General features: G+C 35.1%; 1 protein-coding gene across 1 annotated transcript in view; it reads right to left on the bottom strand.

Annotated features, from left to right (window-relative positions):
* The window catches only part of AP3B1 (adaptor related protein complex 3 subunit beta 1), a 153657-nt gene that overhangs the window by 36775 nt on the left and 90399 nt on the right, over positions 1 to 26483 (bottom strand). Inside the window, exons 20-22 of the mRNA XM_058824532.1 lie at positions 24683 to 24857; positions 17183 to 17255; positions 16168 to 16274 (exon numbers count right to left, since the gene is read on the bottom strand). Coding sequence (XP_058680515.1) covers positions 16168 to 16274; positions 17183 to 17255; positions 24683 to 24857 — 355 coding nt within the window. The remainder of the gene's footprint in view (positions 1 to 16167; positions 16275 to 17182; positions 17256 to 24682; positions 24858 to 26483) is intronic.

Here is a 26483-nt window from a genome sequence, read left to right on the forward strand (position 1 = left end):
GCTGGGGCATGTCCAGCCTCTCAGCCACCAGCACCCCCAATTCCTTCTGGGCAGGGCTGCTGGGATCTGTTCATGCCCAGCCTGTGCTGGTACCAGGGCTGCTCTGACCCACGGGCAGCACCTTGCATTTTGCCTTGGTAAACTGCATGAAATAGCCTTAAGTCTCTTATGAGAGAACTTGTCCATTTCCCTCTGGATGGTATCCTGTCCTTCAGGTCTGGCAACTGTACCACTTCATGTGGTGTCATCTGCAAATCTGCTGAAGGGGCACTTGATCCCTTTGTCTATGTCACTAATGAAGATACTAAATAACACTGGTCCCTGAGTGACACCACTTTATCACTGATGTCCGTCAGGACTCTGAGATGCTGACCACCACTCTCTGGAATGTGGCCATCCAAACACTTTCTTATCCATCTAAGAGTCCACCCATCAAATACATCTCTTCAATTAGACAGAGGGGGGGCAAAACAGGGAGAGCACGAGGGCAGAATGAAGGGGGCCCAAAACCACAGGGAAATCCCACTTGTCCCATTATCCCTCTTCATGACTGGATGCCATCTGATCCCCACATCCTTCTTATTGCAATCTAACCAGTTATGATGGTACTTCTACTACCCTAGTGTCCTCCCCTTTTCCCAGCTCCTATCACTTGTAATGGACCATGTCAAGGGCTTTACTGAAGTCCAGAAAAATGCTATCTGTAATCCTTCCCTTACCCACTGATGCAGTCAACCCATCATGGAAAGCCACTGCTTGGTCAGACAGGACCTTCTCTTCCTGTAGCCATGCAACTACATCAGCCAATTCCCTCAGGACTCTGGGATGCACCTCCTTGGGTACATTCAGGTTCCTCAGGTGGTCACAAACCTCACCGTCTCTTCCAGTGGGAAGGACCTGGCTCTCCCAGTCTTCATCCTCTTATCCATCCAGTCAAGAGGTGTGGGAACAGTTTCCCACTGAAAACCAAGGCAACAGTTGGTAAGTACTTCAGCCTTCTCTATTTCTGTTGTTACCAGTTCTCCAGTTTTCCAGGGCTGTTTATTAGAGAGGGTACCTCTTCTTTGACCTTCTTTTTCTGGTTACTGTACCTGTAGAAGCCCTTCCCATTATTCTTTGTGTCCCTTGCCAGGTTCAATTCCACTTTTGTTGCCTTGGCCTTTCTCATGGCCTCCCTACACAGCTGTGCTTCATCTCTAAACTCTTCCTAGGTCACCTGTCCTGGTTTGTTTCCCTTAACTTTGACCAGCAAATTCCTACTGAGCCATGCCGGTCTCTTGCCCCCCTTGGCTGGTTTCTTGCTCCTGAGGATTGCCAGCTCTCATGCTGTGTGCAAGAGTTCCTTAAAGACCTGCCAGCTCTTTTCTACTCCCTTGTTCCTAAGGGCAGTCTGTCAGGGGATCCCACTGACTAGGTTCCCAAAGGACTGGAAGTCTGCTTTCCTAAAGTTCAGGAGCTGAACTTTTACTCCTTAGCCAAGCCCTATCCTTCAGGGCTGCACACTCCACCAGCACGTGATCCCTGCAGCCCAGGCTGCCTCCAGTCCTGGTGTCCAGTTAGCTCACTTGCACTGGTGACCGACAGATCCCATACCACATTCCCTCTGGCTGTGACCTGCCCCAGGAAGGTGTCCTCCACGCATTCCAGGAGTCTCCTGGATTGCCACAGCCCTCCGAGCTACTTTCCCAACAGCTGCTGGGGTGGCTGAGTTCCCCTGCAGGCCACCGCCCTCGGGCACAAGGCCTCCCGTGCTGGAGCAGGAAGGTGTGGTCCATGGGCTCCCCTTGGTCAGGCGGCTGTAGCAGAGCCCAGCCAAAGGCTCCCTTTGCTGCCTCAGTCTCTGACTCCTACCCACAGCTTTGCACCGGCTCACAGATATAAGCTGTGAATCCAGAGATGATCAAAATCTTCTATAGTACTAAATTATCTATTTTCTAATACTTTTATATCCCTCAGATTTTTTCATATGGTTTTCTTAAAATAGAATCAACTAGACACAATTGCAGTTACTCTATATCAATAGAAACTATTGCTCTTTGAGCATGAATATGACTATATGATATAAAGGAACAAGAATTGGGCCTTAACCTGGAGTTCATGAACAGCAGAAAAATCTTAGTAGTTCCATACCAGACTAATCAGGAACTTCAAAAACAGAGTGTGTAACTGGGGGGGCAGTGAGACAGCTTGCATTTTGCATAAATAATGGAGCCTAAAGCTTTGTATTACAATAACACCTGGTTTTATGTGAGATTTGGCGTCTTTGCCTTTTTCTTCTGCTGAGCACAATGAATCACATGAATAATCAAATGAAAATATTAGTAAAATCTTTTTAAATGCCACATATGACAAAACTCCATTAGCAACAAAATGAGAATATTCTCATGATTAAGTCTAAGTTATTAAACAAGTATGAAAGGAAGGGCTACAGTCAGTCACATAATTATGGGACACAAACCTTGGTATAAATTCAGAAGTACACATTCTCCTCCAGAAGGTCTGCTGGGACCATTAGTGGACTGTATAAAGGGCTTAAAAAGACACCAAGGAAATTTTTTTTTGTAGGAACACTAATAGAAAATTCCTACACTTCAACTGGTGAAATTCATATCTGTGTATGGAAGATCTCAAGATTTTCTATCCTTTTGTCCTATGTATGATTCCGCGAGGTGAAAACCACATGGTCTGGTGGCTGATGCATATGTGAGACTTTCATCAAGCAGCATGAAACACTTTGTCATTAGGTGTTTCAAATAAAAGGCATTCTCCCAATACAAAGCCAAGTAATTTACTTCAATTCAGTGATTCCATTTTTCCACTGACCACTAAACAGCGAAGTCTGAGAACCGCACTTTGAGGTATGGTTTAGTGGTGGCCTCAGCAGTGTTAGGTTTGCAGTTGGACTCAATGGTCTTTTTCAACCTCAATGATTCTTTGATTCTATGATTACCTGAAGCAGTTCAGGAGTTAGAAGAACAGAGTAAGGTGTCAGCCTCACCTTGCATCCTAATTATGAATTTGAAATAGTGGACATTGCTGAGAAGGATTAATATGGATTTTGGCATTGAGTCTAAATGACTTCAAAGAAGTTCCTACAAGTGGTTTCTAGTACAGTATTTTGATTTTTGGCAAACAGCCAGTACTCCAGAGACCTCTAAAGTGAAAACACACTGTACCCTACTGGCCATAACGTATAATCTTACAGTTAGATTCATACAATAACAACTCCTGCATACTGATTCCTTTCAATAGAAGCATTTAGCTCAAATTTTTCCCCAGAAAAGGACGTCATCTGTTGGGATAAGTGTATAATTTAATTGAAACACATATTACACTTGTGGGTAATAACACAGTATTACCCACAAGCCAAAGTGAATTTTACCTTTAATTCACTATATTAAAAATCTAATACAGATATTTATGAATGCCAGAATACAAATTACATCTTTTCCACCTTCATACAACTATATTTGAATCTTGTTCACTACACTGTTGTTGAAGAATGCAACATGCTATTCTGGCTTCTATCAGGATGATCCTAATGCACAGTAGACTACTCACAAGGACAAAAACCTGAAATAAGCACTGAACTCACTGCATGTAGACATCTGTATCAGCACTTCCTCAGTGCAGGAGTAGAATCTCTGTGTGTACCACACTACATCTCTTATACTTGATATTGATGTGCCAATTTTCTCCAAGTTTTATTTAATTATACACATAATATTTTAACCTAAACAAATCCATAATCCTTAGATTGCAAAAAAATATAGCTGACCTGAGGCCACGATAACATTGTTTTTCTGTGTTTTGCTTTCCTTAAGCTTTGTTTTCCATCCTTAAAAAGCAAGAAAAAAAATCCTGCACTAGTTAGTAGTCTGTTAAGCAACAAAGAGGTTTATTTATAACAAATTACCTTCAGTTTATTTGTTTAAATTTAAAAGCACTATTGTTTTGACTCAGGAACAAAATTCGTGGTGTCAAAAGACATATTCACCCTTCACAATGACATTTCTTTTCACACTTGTAAGAAGAAACACCACTCAATCCCACCCACACTGCTCAGAACAATGCAAGCAACACCAAGCACAGCATGCTGCCATCAAAAGCCTCACCCCATGGATGTCTCTAATGAAGGCTTCACTGTACACACACAGACACTGAATGTAGGCAGTAGCTGTAGCCATGGTTAAGACCTTTAACTATGTGGACGACTGACAGCAAATTAGGTAGGTAACTTTTTCTCATCTACTTTTGCAATTATCTCGGTCCTACTAATGTAGAGTATTACTGTTACTATTGTCCAAGACTGCCACAGATTGTTAGCTCACTGAGCATAAATGCAGCAGCAGGAAGACTGTGACAATGACCATTATTAAAACTTAGTCCATTTTAAAGCATCTTTTAGTACACAAATGTATTTCATAGTAGCTCAAATTTATGATTCATGTAGCAAGCATACATTCTAATGGTGCTAATGTTACACTGAAGGTCCTTCAGTGAACTAGAATCATTTTTATACATTTTTTTCTTAAAACATTCCAATGCAGTAATAGTAAAGTTTTACACAATCCACCTTTTGCAGTCATGAACTCCTAAACTGCACTACACAACTGAAAGATGTATTTTAGAATTATTACAAATGTACATTTCCCCAATTCTTCTGCCATTTTCAAATCAAGAATATAGATGACAGAGACTAGAAACAACAAGCAACACTTGCAACCATATAAAGATGGAAATGTTTCTTAACCCAAGTGAACAAAAGTTAAAAAGGAAAATTTTTACGAACTTCACAGAAATCAATATGAATTATGAAGATTCTAGAACTACCTTTTTTAATCTTAATATGTCAAGGCCCTGTTCATCAAGCCATTATGAGAAAAGCATGTAAAAATAAGGTGAAAATCTGGACCAAAACAAGCTTTTAAAACCCATCTCTGTGATATATATTGTTTAATCATAGCATTGTTCAACAGACTTTTAGAGTCTTCTGTCTCTCCAATATCCTGTACAGTCTGTGGCACAGGAGGGCAGGAAACACTTCTAAATTATTCTGATTTGAGAACACAATGGCACATTGTGTACCAACCTTTTTAAAAACAACCTTAACACTTGTTTGGAGGTGGGTAATGGAGGGTATCCCCTTCCTGCAACTGTTAGCAAGAACTTCTAAAGCACATAAAAATATATCTGCACTTACATAATTTAAAACATTCCAAGTCACTCCATTTTAACAACTGCAACATCCTTGCATTTCCCTTTGTACTGCTAGCCTACAAATCACGTGGCAATACACTACTAGTGCACAATAGGGAAGGTACGGCCTATTAGCAGTAACATCTCTCCACTTGCTGAATTAGTCCCATGCTTAGCTTTTACTTTCAATGATCAAATACTTATTTTCTCAAAAAAGTTTTACTCTTAACATTTTTGGACAAAAATCTCAGTATTATAATTTGAATACAAGGTGTTTCATGCCATGTCCTGGTGATTCCTCAAGTAAAAGTGCAGATGCTGTTGGTTGATGCACATGCATCAACCAAAGCCTGGTTATTTATTTTTTCAAGTATGCCAAACTAAAAAGAAAATCAAAATTTCAGCGATGAAGATGGTTTCTTAGTTAAAAAGCATTTATTTCTATTTCTGTCTATATTTAACTAGTAGAATTTAATTTCAAGGCTTACAGACTCTCTGGATAGTTGGATACATGTGGAACTGGAATGAAACAACTTAAAATTACAAAGGACCCCTACGGCTTTTGGAGTCATCCCTCTGTACAAAAATCCAAAACTATAATCAGTCATTTAAAAAACCCACAAACAATTCACAGCCGTAACTGAAGGAAGAAGGCTTCTAAAGAATTTTTGCCATAATAGCAGGAGTCTTTGAATGCAGAGACTACGAGAAGTTGTATTTTGAAGAATTTCTACCTAAAGCTCAAAATTTTCCTTTCTATTCTGATGTATAGTCCTCAAAATACTCATCATAACCTCACAATGTTGTGATGGAATGTAAGAAATCTTAATACCGGAAAACTCAGTTTTCTATGTTTATCAATGTTATGTATGATATGGGGAAAAATTTGAAATATTTTAACTTGCTGAACTGATAGTTACATAGATAGTTTAAAAAAATAATTCTTTCTCCACACCTCAAAAAAAGTAATGTATTAGGCATACAGTTGTAATGAAGCTGAATTGACTATTAACTATATTTAATGTATGTTACATAAACATATTGACAGCATTCTAGGTGACATATAAATTTACATTCTGCTTCTATTATAATTCCAGTTTTGCAGTTAAACAAACTTTGTCATTGGATTATCATTTACTGCGACCCTCTGAAAATAAAGTGAACACTGATTAACATGCTTTCTGGTACATGCTGTGTCTCTGTCACTAAACAATGTCTTATTTTAAAATTCTGGTTCAGAATCACTGCTTTGACAACTACTGTCACTGTTCAAGGTCTGCACGAAGCTTCAAACTGCATATTATCACCCATTGACAAACTCGACATTTTATGAAGAGCCCGTTCTCACTCTGACTTATCCTCCTTATCCTGTGTAAATAAGTAACGATTCATTTTATAACCTTGACTTTAAAGTCCAGCCCTTCCACCCTCTTTTTTCTTCTTCCTAAACAAGTGACAAAGAACAAGGAAGCTGATTGAAGGGGTCCATTATGTATCAACTTAAAGAAAGGCAAAGTGATTGATGAAACTAGCAGTCACCTTCACTGCTAGCTACAGCACCTGTATCCTTTTTGTCAAATGACCTGAAAATCCTGCTGACAGTTTAACATTCACCACAAGGATACACTCTCTAGTACTGTAGTTTTGAATATTTTTATTTGCTCAGAAATTTGTGGGAACATTCTTTAAGATGGAACTACACATTTAAAATCAGTAGCAATTTGTATTTTCTTCAAACAGATCTTGTGTCTTCTTAACACTTATCTCGCAAAACTATTAAATAATACTTGCCAGTAAACTGGCAAACCACAGCTCCTCTGCAATTGTCATATATTTAAATTGTTCACATTATAATCACTTTTACAGTAAGATTTACCAATGGTGATAAGAGAATCTTACTTAATTTCCTATCACAGAAGAAAATAAATTCCAGGTGTCAGACTAAGTTTTAGAGCTTTTCAGTAACCGTCATTTAAAAACAATACCAAACAAACAAAACCCTCCCTCACACACCACTTCTTCTTTAATTATTATTTTCAGTTTTAAACAATATTTGGCTACCTGAATGCAATTCTGGGTTAGCAGATCAAGTAAAACCTCCTTTTAGTCTCAAAAAGAAGATTAAAATTGCCAAACTCAAACCATTCATATAGTACTAGAAATGGTCTTCTGCTCTCTGAATGAAATAAAATTTTCACTGGGGAAGTGACAACTGAGAGGCAGGAATACCTCGAAAAAATGATAACGTTGCACCCCCACTCCAGCTTTACTCTGTGTGGGACAGAGCACCATTTCCTTTGGGCATTTATTACCTGTTAAAAACCAATCTTTTGGTGAGTGGCAGTTCAGGGTTTTTGAGAGCAAGCTGCAATATTTCTTCGGGTCTGCAGAGTCATAATTAAAGCTGAACTGAGTGGAATTGGAGAGGGAAGGTCAGCGAGGTGCCGTATGAGAGATGAGGCTGGGCTGATGGGCACCAAATGAACAAATTATGATGGGCCCCACTCAATGTGATGAGGTCAAATGCTTGTTTCTACCCACTGACAGTTCAATTTCCCTGAAATGTCTCTCGGTTCTCTATGAGCTAATTATGAATGAAAAGTTATCAACTGCCCTCACCAAAAAGAGCTTTCTTGGAGCTTTTAATGTCAAAATATTGTTGGAAACACATGCTGGCCAGCTTTTTAGCCAAACAGTACCTAGAATAAAGTAAATACCATTGTTATACAATATACTCTCATCCTACAGCATAGATAAAACATTCAACTACTGTTAAATACATAAGTAAAGTTTTATAAAGTCAACCTGCATTAATATTACTGTTTATTATCAAAAGACAGTGTGCTTATAGTTTTCTATAACATAAACATAACTTTCATACATAACTTTCAAATATTTTCATCTTAGTACTGATTTCTAAGAAAATACTGCTGGATTTTTAGGTCTAAAGTAACAATGTCCAGGTATATTTCATCATATTTCAGCATAACTCTAAGGTGACTGATAAAAATACATAGTTTTTCAAGAAACTTTAGTTTTCAAAGTGTCCTGACTGCTATTTTAAATATTATCTTTTGAATATTCAAGAACATATGGTAGCATATACTTGAAAAATTTTAAATAAACCGTAAACATAGAAATTGTTAAATACCTATAGAAAAGGTAGATCTATGAACTAAAGGGAAAATGGAAGTGAAGGGACTTTAAAATAGCAATTCAGAACAGGAGTGTCTGAGAAATTTCACACTACTTATTTCCATAGAGAAATAATTTATTTGGGCACAGTTATTCTGTTTATAACTGCTTTGAATTTAAGAAATGAGAGAGTAGTTTAATGTTTTGATTCGGAATGCTACTTTGTTTTTCCTTTATTACAAAGCTGTTTTTATCTTATACATTTACTTACAAGTCAGGAATTTTAAAGCAAATTCCTAGAAGTGACAGAACTTTACTTTGCAAAGTATTTTATATGCATATACTTGGCACTGCACAAGATGGGACTGTCTGAAACCATGAATTATACCAACTTCAAATTCTACCAATTAATGCAATGAAAGCATACACATAGTTACAGCAGGATGTTAAAGTCAGAGGGCATCTGATATATATTGATTTATAAACTAGAATTATTTGTCAGATGTTTAGAATTTCTCATAAATTTTCGTAGGAATAATGTAAACAGGAACTTTTCAGTAAGTGTTTTGTAAAATTCGATATATTTTTAAGGTTATTTAAAGAAAGTGTCTAAAGTAAGCAACTGCAAAAGAATAAGAGAAAGAAATCTAATGTCAATGTTCAAAGCAGTCATCTATGTGTTCAGCACATACAGCTGCAATATAAATGTAAGTCTGAAGGTTTTCAGTAGAGCACAGTATTATATTTATCAGTATAACAGTTGCTGTCACTGTGGTTGGCATACTGTCTTATTAGACACACTGTTGATCAACTGTTATTACAACAACAACAACAAAAACTATGCTGCACAGAGACTTCATGTTAAAGTACCACAATTAAGAACAGAGAAATGCAGTTCATTTATTACAGAACCTTTTCAGGAAGTTGGTTTTTACTAATTCTTATTGTAATTGCATTGTTCTAATCCTGTATTATAAAGGCAGCTGCTTGCCTATCATTTGTACTTTCCTCGTTAATCCTGACTCAGTGAATTAACCTTTAATTACAGCCGTTAAAATTGAAATGAGCCTCTTGTCTGGCTGGGGCTGCCCCCTTCCAGTGCATGAGACTGATGAAAATTTTTAGGGTCAATGAATATGTCCCATGTCATGTCTGATAGATGCTAAAGATGTGAGGAGGTAAATGTTACCTTAGAAAGATGTGGTTGAAATTTTTAAGAGCTACATTTATTGACAAAATAACAGAAAAATACAGCTTAGGTTACCTCTCTCTTCTGTCTGAGTTACAGAGCATAAACCACATACAGACACGCTATGTTTTACACACATTACCACAATACACATTTAAAGAATAACTTATGGAATCATCATCATGCATCACGCATGCTTGTTTTTAAACACCTGGCACCAACCCTGTTTACAGCAGCTCTATTTTAAGGAGCACAAAAAATGTATTCTTCGTGTTGGAAAAAAAAGAAGCATTATTTTAAACTCTGCCATAAACCTAAGCATCTAATTATATTAAAAAAATATTTTTAAAAGTTGGATTAGTTTAAAGGACAGTACTGAATTTTAATGAAAGGCAAAAAATGATCAAAAGGTGTCCTCAGAGAAACCTATTTAACTGAGCTTCTGTTTTGTGATATCCCCACAATTTAATTTCTATTTTATAAATAAGACTTTAATACTGCAATTGCACTCTATTTTGCTATTTTTGCACTTTTATTTTTAAATACAACATTTGAATGCTGGGTTATTTTTTGTAACTCAAAGATAACAAAACAGCAAAATAGCAATATAGGACTGAATCAAGTTAATCAGTGGCCTGGTCATTCAGAATACAATCACATTAATATACAAGTTGCTAACCAATTATTACAAATTATATTGATATAATTTTTATAATTATAAACAGTATCTCATTTATAGTGTATATATATTTGAAGAAAATAAGTTGAGAGAGATTTTGAAGTGCAAATTTTTTTAAGAATGAATGCATCTAATAAACACGAGAAGCGTATTTTTAAGGCTTAAACATTATTAAATATCACAACTATTTAAAAATGCATTTATAAACAAAGAATAGAGGTGAAATGACAAACAAGTAGTGTCAAGGCAAGTGATTATTTTCCAAGCTAACATTTTTAGAAGTATGTGGAAGCAATTTCTGAAAGGACAGTATAGCTTTCAAATATCTGATGCTACACATTTCTCTGTAACCAATATAAGAGCATCCACTTATACAGCAATTTTACAGGAACAAAGAAAAAAAAAAGTATGAGGGAGTCTTTGTATCATTTCTTCTTCTTCTAGCTTGGCAAAAGTTAATATCTGCTGATGAGCAGCTACATCCATTTGTAGCTTTCCAAGTGCTTTCCCAAGGTGAGTAAGCATCATTATCCTCATTTTTCAAATGGAAAACTAAAAGATTAAGATACTCCCTCCAGATCACACAGCAAGTAGTAAGCCAAAAATAGAACTCATTTTCCATATGTAACACCCAGTTCTGTATCCACTGGACCCATAAGCATCAGTCACACCTAATCAGCCACATAGCTGCATTTTGGGCGGCACTAAGACAAAGTTATTTTTTAACTCCTAAATCCAAGACTATGCCTTTTCACTTGCTTCACACATACAAATTTCCTAGGCACCCTACTAACATACACTGTAGAACATGGTTTCAATTATGCTTTTTGCCAGTTACAAATCCTGTAGGGGACAACAGGGACTGTTCCACAGGGAAAAAACCCACCTTCACAAATTAAGCTGTAAACTGCAGAACTGCACAAATATCTCTGTCTAATGTGCAGTTGTGGTCAACAACACAAGCAAAGTCATGAACATTCCCAGGAATAGGATACATGTAGACTGCCTTGTGGCACACTTTTTCCCTTCATCTCCCCACAACAAACCTTCCCAATTTCAATCTGTATATTAAAACATGGGCTTCAGAAGTATAATGAAAACACTGAACATATGGGAAAAATGTTGTGATGAAACAGCAAAGAGATAAGACTTTACAGGAAGCTAAAAAACAAGGGGGCAAATGCTAAGCTATAAAAATAATAAAATTCTATCATATGCTTGTGTTTTCTTAATACAGGATTACAAAACCTAAGGATAGAAGAGAAGATGTGACTAATATTGAAAGCTTATTTAAAAGGATCCTCTTTTTACAGAGTAAAAAATTTTACAAGCATCCTTAAGAGGGCATGGATATACTTACAGAAATGCAAAACTAATTATTTGAAAACAATGGTAATTGATCAAAATCTGCCTGAGAACAATGGGCAGAAGACCACCATTGCCCACAATCTGCTGCTATCATAACTGGTTGCACTATGTCTCTTTCATAACAAGAACAAGTTAATGTTTCTTCTGACGCAGCGATTCCTGAAGTAAGCACTTAGACCAGAGCTTATATGAATGACAAATGTACAGAGTTAAAGAATAATTTCTGCTAGCAAAGCTCTGAAAAAAAATCATGAAGTGCATGCCAATAACTATTTGGAATAACTACTATTTATTTCTCAATTGCAGGACTTTGAAAATTCTTAAAACACCTCATGCTAACCTTTCTTGCAAACTGCATACGAGAATACAGCCATTATATAACCCATTACTGCAGCCTTTGTGTGCCCAGTACTTCTAAGCAGAGATGCTTCAAACAGGAAAATAATAGACTTCAGAGTCAGTTTCAAGACATGTTATAGTGGTATTAGAAACAGCCGATGTGGACAAAGCCACCTAAATTATAAGAAAGTCTTCCCCTCTAAGGACTGTCAACAACTTAGAAATAAAATACCATTTAAGGTGTTCTCCTAGTCTGAAAATACCTTTAATTAAATATTGAGGAAGTTTATGTTTGCTATTTCTCAAGGAATTCTCTAAGTCTGTACTCAATTTAAAATTAAATGTATTTATCATCTGATTTGACAGGTCTGCAGCTTGACCTTGACTTTTCACAAAAGCTATTATTTCTTCTTCATACATCACAATTCCAAAGAAGCTCTTAAAAGTGTAGATTGGTCAAAAGTTCTTTAGAAGATATGAAAAAGAAAACAAGATGATGTACTCCTCCCTTCCTAAACAGTTTCTCTGGAAGGCCTGGTAGTAGGGAACAGTAAAACATACCATTGACAGCGACAACTATCGTGAAAAAACACTGAACATATTGAATAAAACCTTAGTGAGTAAAGCAGTATCGCTTCTTCAATTATACCTTGATTCTATATGCAGAATAATTGACAGCAAGTCCAAATTGTTGCAACAAATATTTTTATAAGCACTTCCCCACTACAACAAGTTTCCTCCCCAATTTGGTACATGCATTCTTGGTGACATTTTCCTAGTCATTCCTGACCTTTTCCCCAAACTATCCTATTGGGGGCAGGGAAACCATTTTCTCTCCTTAAATATTACTCAGAACATACAGCCACACATTTTTTTCCTCATCCAACTTCTTCTCTCACCACGGTTCATATAGACCTGTCAGTTCTTCCTTGCACTAACACTGTTCTGAACCATAACAGGTTTCTTGCTACCAAAGAAATATTTCCTTCTCACTAATTTTACCCACAAAAGCAAGTGTCATTTTTGCCAGTTAATTATCCTATGCAGCATACTCAGGGGTTTCCACATTTAGGAGATACATTTTTACCATTTAAAATCCTAATTCGAAAAGAACACATGGTTTAGCTTTTTTTTTTTTTTCCTCATCAGCTGTGTGGCAGGAGGAACAGATCACTCCCCTCTTCAGCTTTTCTCTATTACTATAGCTCTCCTCTCTCTCCTCTCACCATTTTTGCTCAAAATATTAATTATTGTAGCAGATTTTAATCCTCTCTGTCCTTAGGTCAATCATGAGTTTTGCTTTCAATACCTCTTTTTTCACTTTATAACAACCCTTTTGGGGAAAACACCCATTTTCAGTGTTTTCCAATAACTGCTTCACACTGAAAGCTTGCAGTTTTGTCTTGCCTCCTGTTTTTGATTCGCACTGCATCTTCACATATTTTTCAAAACTGCAAATTATTAATCTGAAACTCAATCAACGCCAACTGCAGTTTCCTCAAGCACTTAATTTTGCCATCACTTGCCTGCATACCATGAGAATCCTCACAGAAACCTCTGGTGAGATCAGTTACCTGGTTCACTCAAATCTGAAGATAATCCCCATGTACCAAGACAGAAGAATGCACACAGATTTACTACATTTTGCATTCAGCTGGAAGAAGGTTATTCATGAATTACAAGAGAATTTTGTTTTTCCTGGAACAAACTATAATACGCATGCATGCGTTTATATGAGGGGGAAATGTACTGTATGTAAACATGATGATAAAAACAAATGAGCCACAGGACAAAGCATTAGACTGTGCAGTTTTTATTCAAGAATATTTTGGTTTTGTAGGTTTTCCTATAACTGTAAAACCATTATTGTATTTATACTTTCTTTGTAACACTCAGCAGCTATGAATTTGGAAGTTAAAAAGTTTTCTAAAAGCTGTATCCAATTACAGTGGTGAATGATTTGAATAATAGACTGCTCGACATATTCCAAGATAAGTGGCTGCTACATTTCTTTGATATTAAGGTCATATACTGTACTTATCTATTTTTACTCCACGCTTTCCATTGCCTAGTAATAAATTAATTTCTCACTGTTAGTTTGGCATGTGCCCTACAGTTATATTCACTTTCTCTCCCACTGAAGGAAGAAGTTTTCTAAAGTATCTTTAGAATTAGGCATCATAGATTAAATTCAAAATACTATTTGAAGATGCACATTCCCACATAAAGTCTTAAATGCCAGTTTTATATTTTCATTTTTAGAAAATTATCTGGCAGTGCTGAACATCATGGGATTGTAGTTATCTAACTACTTGCACACACTTAAGACTTTTTAAACATATGGATATAATTTGAAAGAATGAGTTTTAACTTTAGTATTTAATTTCCATTGCTCCCTGGTGCAGAAAACTCGGCTAAGGACCTCATGTACATCTGCAACTATCAAAGGCAGTCAGAGCTGAGTTTAGATCTCAAAACTGAATACAGACCAAAATGTAATCACCATCCAGGCAGAAACAATTAAATCTTACATGAGCTGGGTTCTTTCCAGAGCAGAGAGAATGAGGAAATGTTCCAGCTTCTTCGCTGGTCACCAGACCTCAGTAACACTTAGGAAGCAGTTTGCACAGTCATCATACAGAACAACTTCTACTCTTCAGCCTACACCTTCTAGCTCTGTTTATCTAACAGCTCTATTTCTTTGTAGGTGTCTTCAGAAGAATAGGGAGAAGCAGTTTAGCAAATGAACAGCAGCAATCATGAGGAAAGAAAGCATGAATATGGGAGTGGAATATATGTTCATGTGCTATAAACAATGAAAGAAATAAAGACACTGGCAAGCAGGGACACCTAAGCCTCTGGCATTACAGATTGCTATCTCTAATTTATTCTCAAAGGTGATAATTTTGAAGTAAAGAAAAGACACCAGAGCCATTCTTAAGCTAATCCAAAGCCAAATAAACTATGACAGCTTGTGTTTTAAGCTGTCAAAGCCATAAAGGATGGCAAAGAAGCAACTGCGGAGTGCAAAGAGTAACACCACAGCTATACCTAAGACTGTATACTGCTCTACAAAATAACATGGAAGAGTATTACTGGCATCTTCAGATGCCAGATGTAGTCATTGATGTGACACATCAATGACTGCATATCAGTTGTAGCGACTGCATGTCCCTGGCCTGCTTGAAATTTATGTTACAAGCCAATTATCTTAGATAAAGCTAATATCCAACAAATATCTGAAAGTCTCCCATTTCAATACCAAATCTTGAAGCCTGTAAAGATAAAACTGAATCATAAGCAAAGTTGAATTCAATCCAATCACTCATGTAACTCCTTTACTTAACAAATATTTGATGTTGCAAACTACTGTTTCTTGTATCAGCACCAAGTAGGTTATCAGTGACTATTAAAGTTGCAGCATAGGTTCTAGACACCAACCTCATTAGAAACAAGGCTAGGCTAAAAAAATGCCTTTTTCTCTGGTATTTTGTTTGGTCACATCCATCCATTTTCACAGGGATATGCACCCTGTTATACCACTGCAATTTCTATTTAAATTGCAAATAAAAATTGGACACACACAAAATACTAAAGAAAACCCAATTGAAAGAGAACAAACTACTATTCCTTCCCACAATAAAGAACACCCTCTACCTCCATGAGTTTGCTAACTCTAATTACACCTATAGTTTTGAGATTCCCTAATGGCAAGTACTACAAAGCACTAACAGAATGAATCATGACACATACTGATACACCACTGATTGTAAATCTATACCCTTTTTATTTGCACCCAGGGGCTATGTTTCATATATTTATGAAAAATTACTTCCCAGTAGCAAAATGTCATGATTGGAAGCATGTATGATACACAAACAGACTAATAGCAAGTATGTGATGTTCTTGTAGCTTATTTTTGATAGTGTAGCAGATTAATTATTTGAAAGACCTCTGTCGTTTGGATACTTAATTTCTGAATTAAAGTTTCCCTGAGGCAAAGAAAAAGACAATTTGAAAGATAAGGTTAAAAATTCTTGAAGGCATCTTTCTCAGACATGCAATATTCATACTTTTATCCACATTTCAGAATGCAATTACAAATCAAAAAATGCTGCCAGACTTGCATATAAACCATAATTTCATATAAAACTTCTACAGGTGAAAGTACTGTAAAAAAAACACTTTAATGATGTCCTCAAAACATGTGAAATTCTTAAACTTACATGCACCCTTCCACTTTTTAAAGGCTACTTACATCAATGACTGATGAACTCGACAGACTTAATCCCTCTAGGTCTGCTGCTAAACTTGGGGACAAAACAGCTGCCGTAGGAACTGCCACAGGAGTTGTTACAGAACAAACTAGAAGAAAAAAAGGTAAGAGATACTTAAACGGAAAAACAATTTAAGATACTGCGAAAAAACAGTGATTTCTTTTTTCATTGCACAAAAAAGTTTTATGTCCTCATCTAAATGTTATACTCTTCTACTTATATTTGATCAATATTCATTGATGAATACATTGGTATTCACATTGATGAATATTTGAAGAATATGTTATATGCTTGTTTCTAAATATAAGATTACTTTTTTAGACATATGGCCCCAATACTCAGAATAAGCAATGAAAATACGTATACAACTTACACATGAACAGACTGTGCGATTTACTTTAGAAGTATTTTCTCCTCCTTTCCTATTTTTCCTTTATTTTATCCTTCAGTTTGATAGATACTGTGTAGCACATTTTCATTTACAGGCTACATGCAAAGTACATGTTAATGCAATTCTGATAGGCTGCAACTACAGAAGTAAACTTTAAGAAGGGTACTACAAGCACAGACAAAAAACCAGAGCCAGCTTTATCTCACCCTTCCAAGACTACCATTTCACAGTTCTTCAGAAATGTGATTCTTAGCATCTTAATATAATACCATAATTGGCCCAGAGATTGCACAGGGCTTGTAGAAGTAACATCCACTATAACCCGAGAAAATAAGTCCACTTTAACAGAAAACAAGTCCAGACACATACAAATGCTCAAAGTAAATGTTGTATACGGTGGGAGATCCTAAATTTTGAAACAGTTCCTCAATTATAAAACAAAATATTGTAATAACTGTGCTTAAAAATAACTTGACAGTCTAAGCATTTATTTTGTCAGGAAACTAGTACAATATATTAACAGAATCAATGTTTCAGAAATTTAACTTCATTGAATTAACTGAACTGATTTTATGCCTTGGGAAAAATGAGGCTTTAATACTTACAATCATCTAAATCTAAGAGAAACATGTCTTGGTTTTTTGGAGTCTTTCCTTCTTGCACTGGTTTTTCTTCTTTCTGTCAAAATAGATTAATATTTTATCTTTCACCATATCAGCAAAAGAAAAGCATTTAGTACATTCATAAAGCAAATGCATTTATTTTACTGCTTCATAAAACAGAATGTATCCATGTTCAGGGTGTGGCATCCAAAGAATTCACCTACTGAGAAAGATTTGTTTATATAGTTAAACTATATCTAAATGCCACAATTGAATTTCGGTAGCCCCTGCATTCATCTAATATTAATCATTGTTGCTACGCAGAAAACATCTGGTGACAGATCAGACACTTCTGTTGAGCTAATTAAAAAATAAAGCTGCTATCTCTTTAAGACAAAAGATTTGTGTACTAACATTTCTGTTTTCATATGAAAAACAGGTCAAAAGCAATTCAATAAGAAACACAGTGTAATTTGCACTTATCTAGGAGCACAGAATTCTGTCCAATTATCTACTGAGATTTACTTAATAGGAAGCTGAGTTTTGTCACCAAAAAAATTCAGTTTTAACCTTGAGATGAGTTGTAATTGGCCATACCTGAAGTAAAGACTAGGGAAGTAATAATCCCAGTACCATTACAGAGTATTTAAACAAAATTTGCTTCAATAACTAAAAAAGTTCTAAACAAATCTGATAAGAGCAAGTGTTGGCTATACCTACAGAGCACGTCTAGACAGTGGTGATTCAGGAAAGAATTCATTGTGCTACAGCTCAGTACACTCTGCCAAGAGGGTGGTTTAGTATAAAGAATTGATTTTTGGATGTAGCCAGAAACTTCTGTAGCAAAGAGTTTTGTCATCATGTTGTTCCTGCCCACTCTAATGCATCTTTCATTTGGGTCAGCTAAAGAATTTCTTTTCCCTTTGTTCTCTTTGGCTCACATACCAAACAGAAGGCTTTGTAATTTTTTTTATAAAACATATTAACTGCCTTTAGACCTTAAGACATTGCTCACTACCCAAGTTATTTCAAGTAATTTAAATGTAGTCTTTCCAGGAGTCACACTTTCTAGTTTACCTGTTTCCTCTTAAACAGTATGTGACAGCCAAATTCATAAGGAAATATTTTACCACTTCGAATAAATTAACAGGTCCAAATGAATCAGTAAATCTCTTTATGCCCATCTAGACCATAATTTCTTAAGCATTTCAGACACCCAGGCACACAAATTTCTAGAAGAGCCTGGAGTGAACTCAGCAGCTAGAACCACTTCCTTTAACCAGCACCATAGAATAAAATAACACCTCTTTTCTCAAGGCACATTCCCTTTCTTCTGGTCTCTCAGCTTGATAGTCAGTTGCAAACAAATGATGATAATAATTTTACCTTTTTTCAATTTTGCAAGGAATTCTATGGTTTCTTGCAAAGAAGATGAAAGAACCTAGCTAACATTGTCACTATTTGAAGCCATTGATGTTAATGACTACCAGGTTTGACCTCAGCCATGATGAAATCACTTATCATGATCTTCCTATAAATACCATGGCTCAGACAGTAGTCACTTACATGATCCCTACAGATATGCTTGAGGTATTCTGGGAGAAGAATCATCTTGTGGAATGAAAAGAACAGGAGCCACTATTTTAAAAGTTATTTTTACATCATGATACTTTAATGATCCTCATCCTTATGGTATTTGAGTGTTCTACTACTGGTGATTTATCTGAAACCTAAAACTCCTCTGAACAAAGAAAATACTACAAAAAAGCTTTAAAATGGCATTGAAGCGATACAACTTCTGATATGTTTTGTCCAGAATTTCTGAGGGACTCCTGCAGAACCAAGTTTCTTGAATTCCATTCTGCTCACAACTACCGGACCTTTCTTTGGAGATGTGCTTATCAGCAAGTCACTAAGTTTGTTTTGGCTACTTTTGTTTTAGAACTGTGAAATAAGGACAAATAGTACACTTCATAAGCTACAAGTTCTACTTGAATTACTCATGTCAGAGACACAATTTTGTAACGATATTTCTCATGAACTCCAAGCCACTTTATAGTATCATTTGGTGAATATTTACCCCTGAATCTCGAGTTTAGCGGTTATTTCCAGCACCTTTACTGCAAATTATGTATCACAACCCTTTTCCTGAACTAGAAAACTCTTCAGAAATCAAAACAGACTAAAGGAGAACTCAGTTAAACAGAAGGCAGATATATTAAAAATATCCTCAATTTCTGAACTTTCACTACCTGTCCCTACTTATCCTTAAGATACAATTCTACTTTCAACTATGATTAAAGTTGAAAGTTATGGTTTTATATTTGCTAAATGTTTCCATAGAGATAGGTTGTGTCCATCTCCTTTATTATGCAGCCAATTAAAAGTCTCTAAAAAGTGGCTCAAGAGTCCTACAAGGAGAATTCTATATGCTTCAGTACATGTTTCTAAAAAATTAGGAGTCACTGCCAAAGAATCCTCACTGTTTAGTGGATCTGTTTACTGAAGACAACTAAGATGGGCAGTCTAAGTCACAAATAATACCAATAGCATGCTTCAGTTTGCTTTTTCTGTCACAAGTACAAAAAGTAAACGAGGCTTGATGCATACTTTTATAAGGTGAAATCTATCCTTGCACTGATATTACTTTGAATCTACTACATTAAAAATGTTTAAAAATGGGGAAAAATCCTTCAAGAGAATTTACTTCTTATAGTTCAAACCAAAATAAAATGGTCCTAAAATAAGGCACAAATAAAAAAATAATTCCTGAACGAATGTAAGGAAAAATTTCACTGCACATTTTAGCAGAAGATGGCATTTAAGAGTATCAGTTTACTATAAAGAACAAGCAAGTAAACAATTTCACCAAACAAAAAGCAAAAAATGCATAAACCTGACTACCATTTGGGAAATGTAAAATCAAGGGCTAATTAAATCCAGATAAAGGTAATGTTTAAGTGTCATCATGTCTTATTTCCAACTTCAAATGAGTGTTTGAAGCTTAAGAAAACACTGGGCTACTCATATGTGTGTTTGGGTGCTATATATACAAAAACCACACCAATATTTTCATGCTTATATGTATTTCTACATACAGGTTTGCAGGTATGTACACTAATTGTGTGCAATTCTGTAGAAAACACCAAAGAAATCTATTTATGTGGGTCCTGCCTATAACAAACATGATTATTTGTAATTTGTTTTGTCCAAGAAAAGAAAATTGATTGGCTGTCTATGACCAATAAATAGCCAATGACTGCATCTATATCAATTGAGGAAAAAAGCTTTGCATCTGAAATCTAGACAATAAAAAGGTTCTGACGTGTCTGACATTTCTCTGTAACACAATTTTTCCTTTTTTTTCTCTTAAAACTAAGCCTACAATATAACCCAAACAGTATTCTACCAAGAAAGCCCACTATGGGAAAAGCAGAATACTAAACAAAGAAGTTAAGGTATATTCCATCAAACATTTCTCCATTTGCAATTCATCTTGATAATAGAGATAGAACCTGGTAAATGCATATAGGACTTGAAGCAGGAGATTTCTCTTGCTCAATGCATAATTCATGTGCTCCGCCTGCAAAGTGTGTAAAATGAGAATTTCACACTGCAGCATGAGCCATGGAGCTGCAGAGAAAAGGCAGATGAAATCATATTCTGCTGTGCGAATTTTATTTCTTATCCTCCCAATATTTATACAAAACCATCACTGACAATCTAAATGCATTGACAGATCACCCACTGTTTCCATTGTGTTAGCACTTGAAAGGAGATCAGGCAGAAAGATAGACAATTTGTTTTTGTATATTTTTTAAATAGTGGATCAGGTTTTTAACAGCTGAGTGACTGTATTATACTTGTAGAAGGAGGTCAACAGTAGCTGATTTTAAAATCCCACTGTAGAGACACCTACTTATACATGCATCATCCTCAAATCTGCATTTTAGCTCTACAGTGTTTACGCTTACAGTATAGTATGTATCTGAACACCTCAAATTATTGATATTTCAAAATTATATAAAAGACTGCAGTACAAGAGACTGACTTTTCAATTCACTGCAGCTCAATTACAGTGAAGACAACAGCTTTTTCAAAATGATTTGTCAGGAGAAAAAATACTAAACCATTAATAACATACTCAGGAAAATAATCTGAATTATTGGTAGTGTATTTTAATGCCAGTAAGTGCATGGATGTATGTAGAAATTAAGCTCCAGTGTGAATGTAATAAAACCTTTTTTTCAAGAAAATTTTGCAGAACATGGAAATGGCACCCAACACAATATATAAGGAACGGTAAACATCACCCAAAACATCTGCAATGTAATGTAGTTCATAACATGTAGCAAACTGAGAAATCATAAAAATAGAGCTCACCAACCACAACTTTTTTAATTTCAGAAAATCTTTTCAGTTTTACTGAAAAGGAAATCCTAATGAATAATATCCCCATATAGACTGCCCAAATTAAGAACACACAGAATAACATAAGTAATGCCTTTTCTAATGACAAACAATCAGAATAAAGCACGCATTTCTGAGAGTCTGGCAGAAATCATCTGTTTCCTGGGTGGTCTGAAAATAAGTCAGGAAGGGAGCAGAAAAAAATATATGTGGTTCTTTTAAGATGTACCTTGACACATAAGGGGTCTATATATAAGACTTTAACTATAATCTTCTTTAAAGTTTGTTAAAAATTGTTTTTTCTTTCTAGCTTGGAATGTGTTATCTAGGTTACCATCAGTTACCTTCATCTATCATTACAGTGCTCAAAACAGTTTTCTGACAAAAAACCTTATTAAGCTAGTTAGCATAGCAATCACTTCTAATAAAAAATACCTGGGTTTCTTTTCCACCACCACCTTATCTAACTACATGTCTAAAAATAAACAAGTACTAGAAACACCTGAATGCAGGCATAGAACATGGTTTAAGTGGAAAATAACTTTAAGGTCCAGGGATTAATACCATATACTGAAACAGTTCTTCTTGTTCAAGGACATTAAATTAACTGCCCCCTACTCCTTAACATATGACTATTGATGTTTACAGTTCATCAGCCAAGTTTGTTGCCCTTATATTAAATGTGCTAATTTCTAAATGAAAAAGAATTTTAGGAAGATTTAGCTTCTGCACAGTGAACTCTACGCTTTTCAATTATCTCCTCACTACTATTCTTGCTGCCATGCATATGAACACATTCCTATTTGTTGTAATGTCTTTTGTGATGTTTAAAAGCTTTGCAATTTTTCCCCTCTGTCTTTTGACTCTACTCTTATCAACTCTTCTATCAACTGTTTAAAAATACTTCTTGCTCCTAACACATTTCCTTTTACGTGCTAAGACTTCAGAACTACTGCAATGTTCCTTCTCTTCTCTTAAAATCGAAGGCTTTGACAACTTTCCATCGACTTCAACAACTCAACCCCAAGCTTCTTGGACATTCCATTTCTCATATTCAGTGTATTTCACTTCACACATTCTGCTGTTTTAAAATACAAAAAACTTCTTTATGCTAGTAGTCCTCACATATCCTGTGAAAGAACCAAACAGTTTAGAGAACTATAGTGACAGAAATTATCTACATGGTGTCAATAACCTGAGAAAAATGGAAAAATGCAGCAGAGAGAAGACAGTTTGAACATGGCTTTGCAGTGCCTGCTCAGAACTAAGCACATCAGAGTATGTATAACTTTCTGGTGAAAAAATACTGTGATGATGTGGGGGGCTGCAAAGTGTTACAATTAATTCATGTCCCATCTAGTATTAAAGTAGTTTTTTCTAAGTGAATTCAAGGTGTATTCTTTGTGCTACCATTTTTTTGCAGGATCCAGTCTGGCTGCTCTAGAAGAAAAAATCTTTTGATACACAGGTGTGTTACCCGATGTGTTGTTTGGGCAAAAAACTGATCAAAACATCAAAACACATTTCCACTTCTCAAGTAACACAGCCTCACTTCATCTTTTGTTCTACTTGGTTGAAGAAGGGAACACATTAAAAGTTAACATCACAACTCAACAGTTCTCAGGCACACCTATGAAGTTGCAAAACAAAGATCATGTACAATGTTAGTTCAAGATTTAGAGAAATGGAGAGCCTTGCCTCCTTATTTAAAAGAAATACATGCCTCAACAGCCTTACCTCTTAACTGATCAAAACACACCTATTCACCAGCTTCAAAAATTGCTATTCAAATTCAAAAATTGCTAGAACTGCAACAAAGGATGTCTATTTTGACTAATCTGCCGTCTATACAGGAGTCCTGACTGAAATGGCTTAGCTTAATTTAAAATGCATTAAGAGAAATTAAGTTTCACTTAATTTTCAATACCATATATCGGAATTTATATGGAAATTTCTGAGCTACAATTCTACTCTGCAACTTTTTTTTTGGTAAAGATATAGAAAGAATTGCATAGGAAGTATTTGGTAACAGAAAAATAAGTGTAAGAAATTCTTTTACTCTTCTTCCTGAAGAGATTTGGCAAAAAGTTCCTCATTTATTTATTTTTAAATACAAAGTACATGGGTAAATAGTAACCAATTAATGCCAATAGCATGAATAGTTAATTCTATAACACTAGTTTGAGTAAAGAACTTTTAGGCGCTTTTTCTTCACTACGGTAAGCAATTAAATCCCAAACTGACACATGAATGACTCTGTTGCGTGTTCTTGCATCTTCACATATTTCGAAACCAATTTAAAAAATATGTATTATAAAGCTTGCTATTTCATATCTGTTTTAAGAAAGCTAACAGAATTTGAAGTAACAGGACTCTATATTCCTATCAAACACAGACAGCAAGTAAAAGTTGATTTCTCATTAGGAATATTAATGCTACTTACCTATATATATACATCTCAGTTATAGATTCATTAACTATACTATTCTCAATTTTAACAGAAAAATTTAAAACTAAGCTAAGAGTTCTAGAAGAACATCTTTAAACACTTAAAAAACAATGTACTAACATTTGGTTCTTGGTTTTCTTTCCTCTCAGACCCAGGTATTATAGCTATACTTTAAGATTCAATTTTAATAAAATAACCATCACATGCATGTATTAAGTCTCACCAGTTCAACAATAACCTAAAAATTAAATTAAAAACCAATTAATGTAATTATAAAAGAATAATAGACCACTAGAAAAATATTATATTCTGTGTATAAAAAATAATAAGATTCTATTATTATTCTTCACCTATAAGGACTAAAAATAACATAAAATAATAAACTGAAATTTTGTAATTTATATTTTTATAATTAATGTTTTTTGTTATAAAAACACTCTTACTTGCTTCAACTATCAAACTACTTTTTGACTGGTCTCTCTATGAAAAGTAAAAAGATATTTTTCATAAATTCTGGATTGTTTTAGGTATGCATAAAACTGCTACCCATCTTCACTCTAACAGAAAGAAACAAGGATAGATGGTTAGATACACATTCTCATATTTTATACAGGCCTTAAGAAAACATATTTTACCTTACTAACCTTATTAGAGGTAGCATTTCTAGATTTTCCAGACTCAGAGTCACTTTTAGAGTCAGATTCTGATTTGGATCCTGAAGAACTTTCATCTGATGAAGTGTACTCTGTATCAGAGGAACTGGACGTGCTTCTCTTTTTGGAAATCCCCTCTGCTTTCTTTTTAATATCCTCTGAATCACTACATATTTAAAAAAAGCGTTAAGAGACATGTAAAACCACCAAAGGAATCAGCTTGAGCAATATCCTACATCAGCATTTCAAAGTTTTATTAAATGAGTTTCAAGTCATGATTTCTCCACAATAAAAAACTATTCACCTATGAACGAAGTAGTTTAAGGCTACACAAAACTGTTCTATTACACTACACAGTACATCATCATATGTAGTCTAAAGCAGCAAAACAGCCAAATAAAATGTGAACAAATAAATATATTATTTGCATGCATCAAGCTTGTGACATTACAAAAGGAAGTACAGCCCCCCTTTAAAATAAAGATGCTTTCATACTATTCCGCCTATGATGAACAGAATTTTAGTGAATCATCTTTTTGTACAGTAATATTGCTTAAAGAAAACAAATTAGTTAGTTTATTCCTTTGTTAATTCTTCTGAATAAAACTGCATCACCTAGAAACAAGACCTATAATGTCTACAAATTGTTCAAGACATTAAAGAGTTTATACACAAGAGCTGTTATATTCCTACACCTTTGGTCACATTGAATACCTTACAGCTTCACACAGTGAAATTCTGTTCACCCACCAATGTTGGATTATGTTGGTCTGTGTTAACAGCTAGCTGTTATGTTATCTGCCTTGTTCACATCTAAAAATACTTAAAAACTAGTTACTAGGTTACCTTTTTGTCTCAGGGTGAGTTACTACCACAGGAAATGAAAATTGTTTTTTAACAGTTGTCATGGAGCAGAAAAATTAATACTGCATATAGAAAAAAACACTCTGTTCTTGGATTTGCAAACAACTATTTTATACTTCTAAATCAGGTGTTTCATACACTACCTGATTCAGCTTCCTTCCCAAGACAATGAATTGGCTGTTGAAGTGCTTGAAGGGTAACAAGGTCAACAATAATTAAACAAATCTAGACTACTCAACTATTAAGAGTCCCTCTGGACTCATAATTAATTGTTACACATTTTTGCTTAGCTTTAAGAGCAGTACCAAAGAATGTACTATGCTGCATCACTGAGACTGCAATGTTTTCAGATGAAAAAAATACAGAGAAGGAGAAATGAAAATCTGAAATGACAGAGATCAAAATAGAGTAAAGTCTTCCTCCTCTCAAGAACCTCCTATGACTGAATTGCCTAAATAAAATTTAATCAAAATTATTTCAAATAAATAATGTTTAGGCCATGCCTACCCATGTAACTGAAGCTAAAATTACTTCCCCAAATTTTAACCAAAAGCATAAAGCAGTAAATTTGAAGCTTGCAAAGCCAAAAATGGAACAGTAGTACATGTCACAAAAACAGTGTAATGTAGTACATCTGATTCTTACAATCATGGTGAAAAACAGGTTCTGAAAATTATGTTTCAGTATGACAACATTTAAAAACTTGTTTGAGGTAAATGACAAACAAAAATTCACTACTATATACTGTTCAAAGTTTATTCATGACAACATCCATATTTCATTCACTGCCATTTAACAGTAGCTGTTAGTTGCATTAACAAATAAGTTGTTGTGAACCCATTACATAAATGAAGTTGATTTTTAATAATTTATCTTTAGCTTAGCTTTAAAACTAGCTTTGAAGATTAAAAATGTTACTTTACCGCAC

The sequence above is a fragment of the Ammospiza caudacuta genome, chromosome Z, assembly GCF_027887145.1.
Source record: "Ammospiza caudacuta isolate bAmmCau1 chromosome Z, bAmmCau1.pri, whole genome shotgun sequence".
NCBI classification, from domain to species: Eukaryota; Metazoa; Chordata; class Aves; order Passeriformes; family Passerellidae; genus Ammospiza; species Ammospiza caudacuta.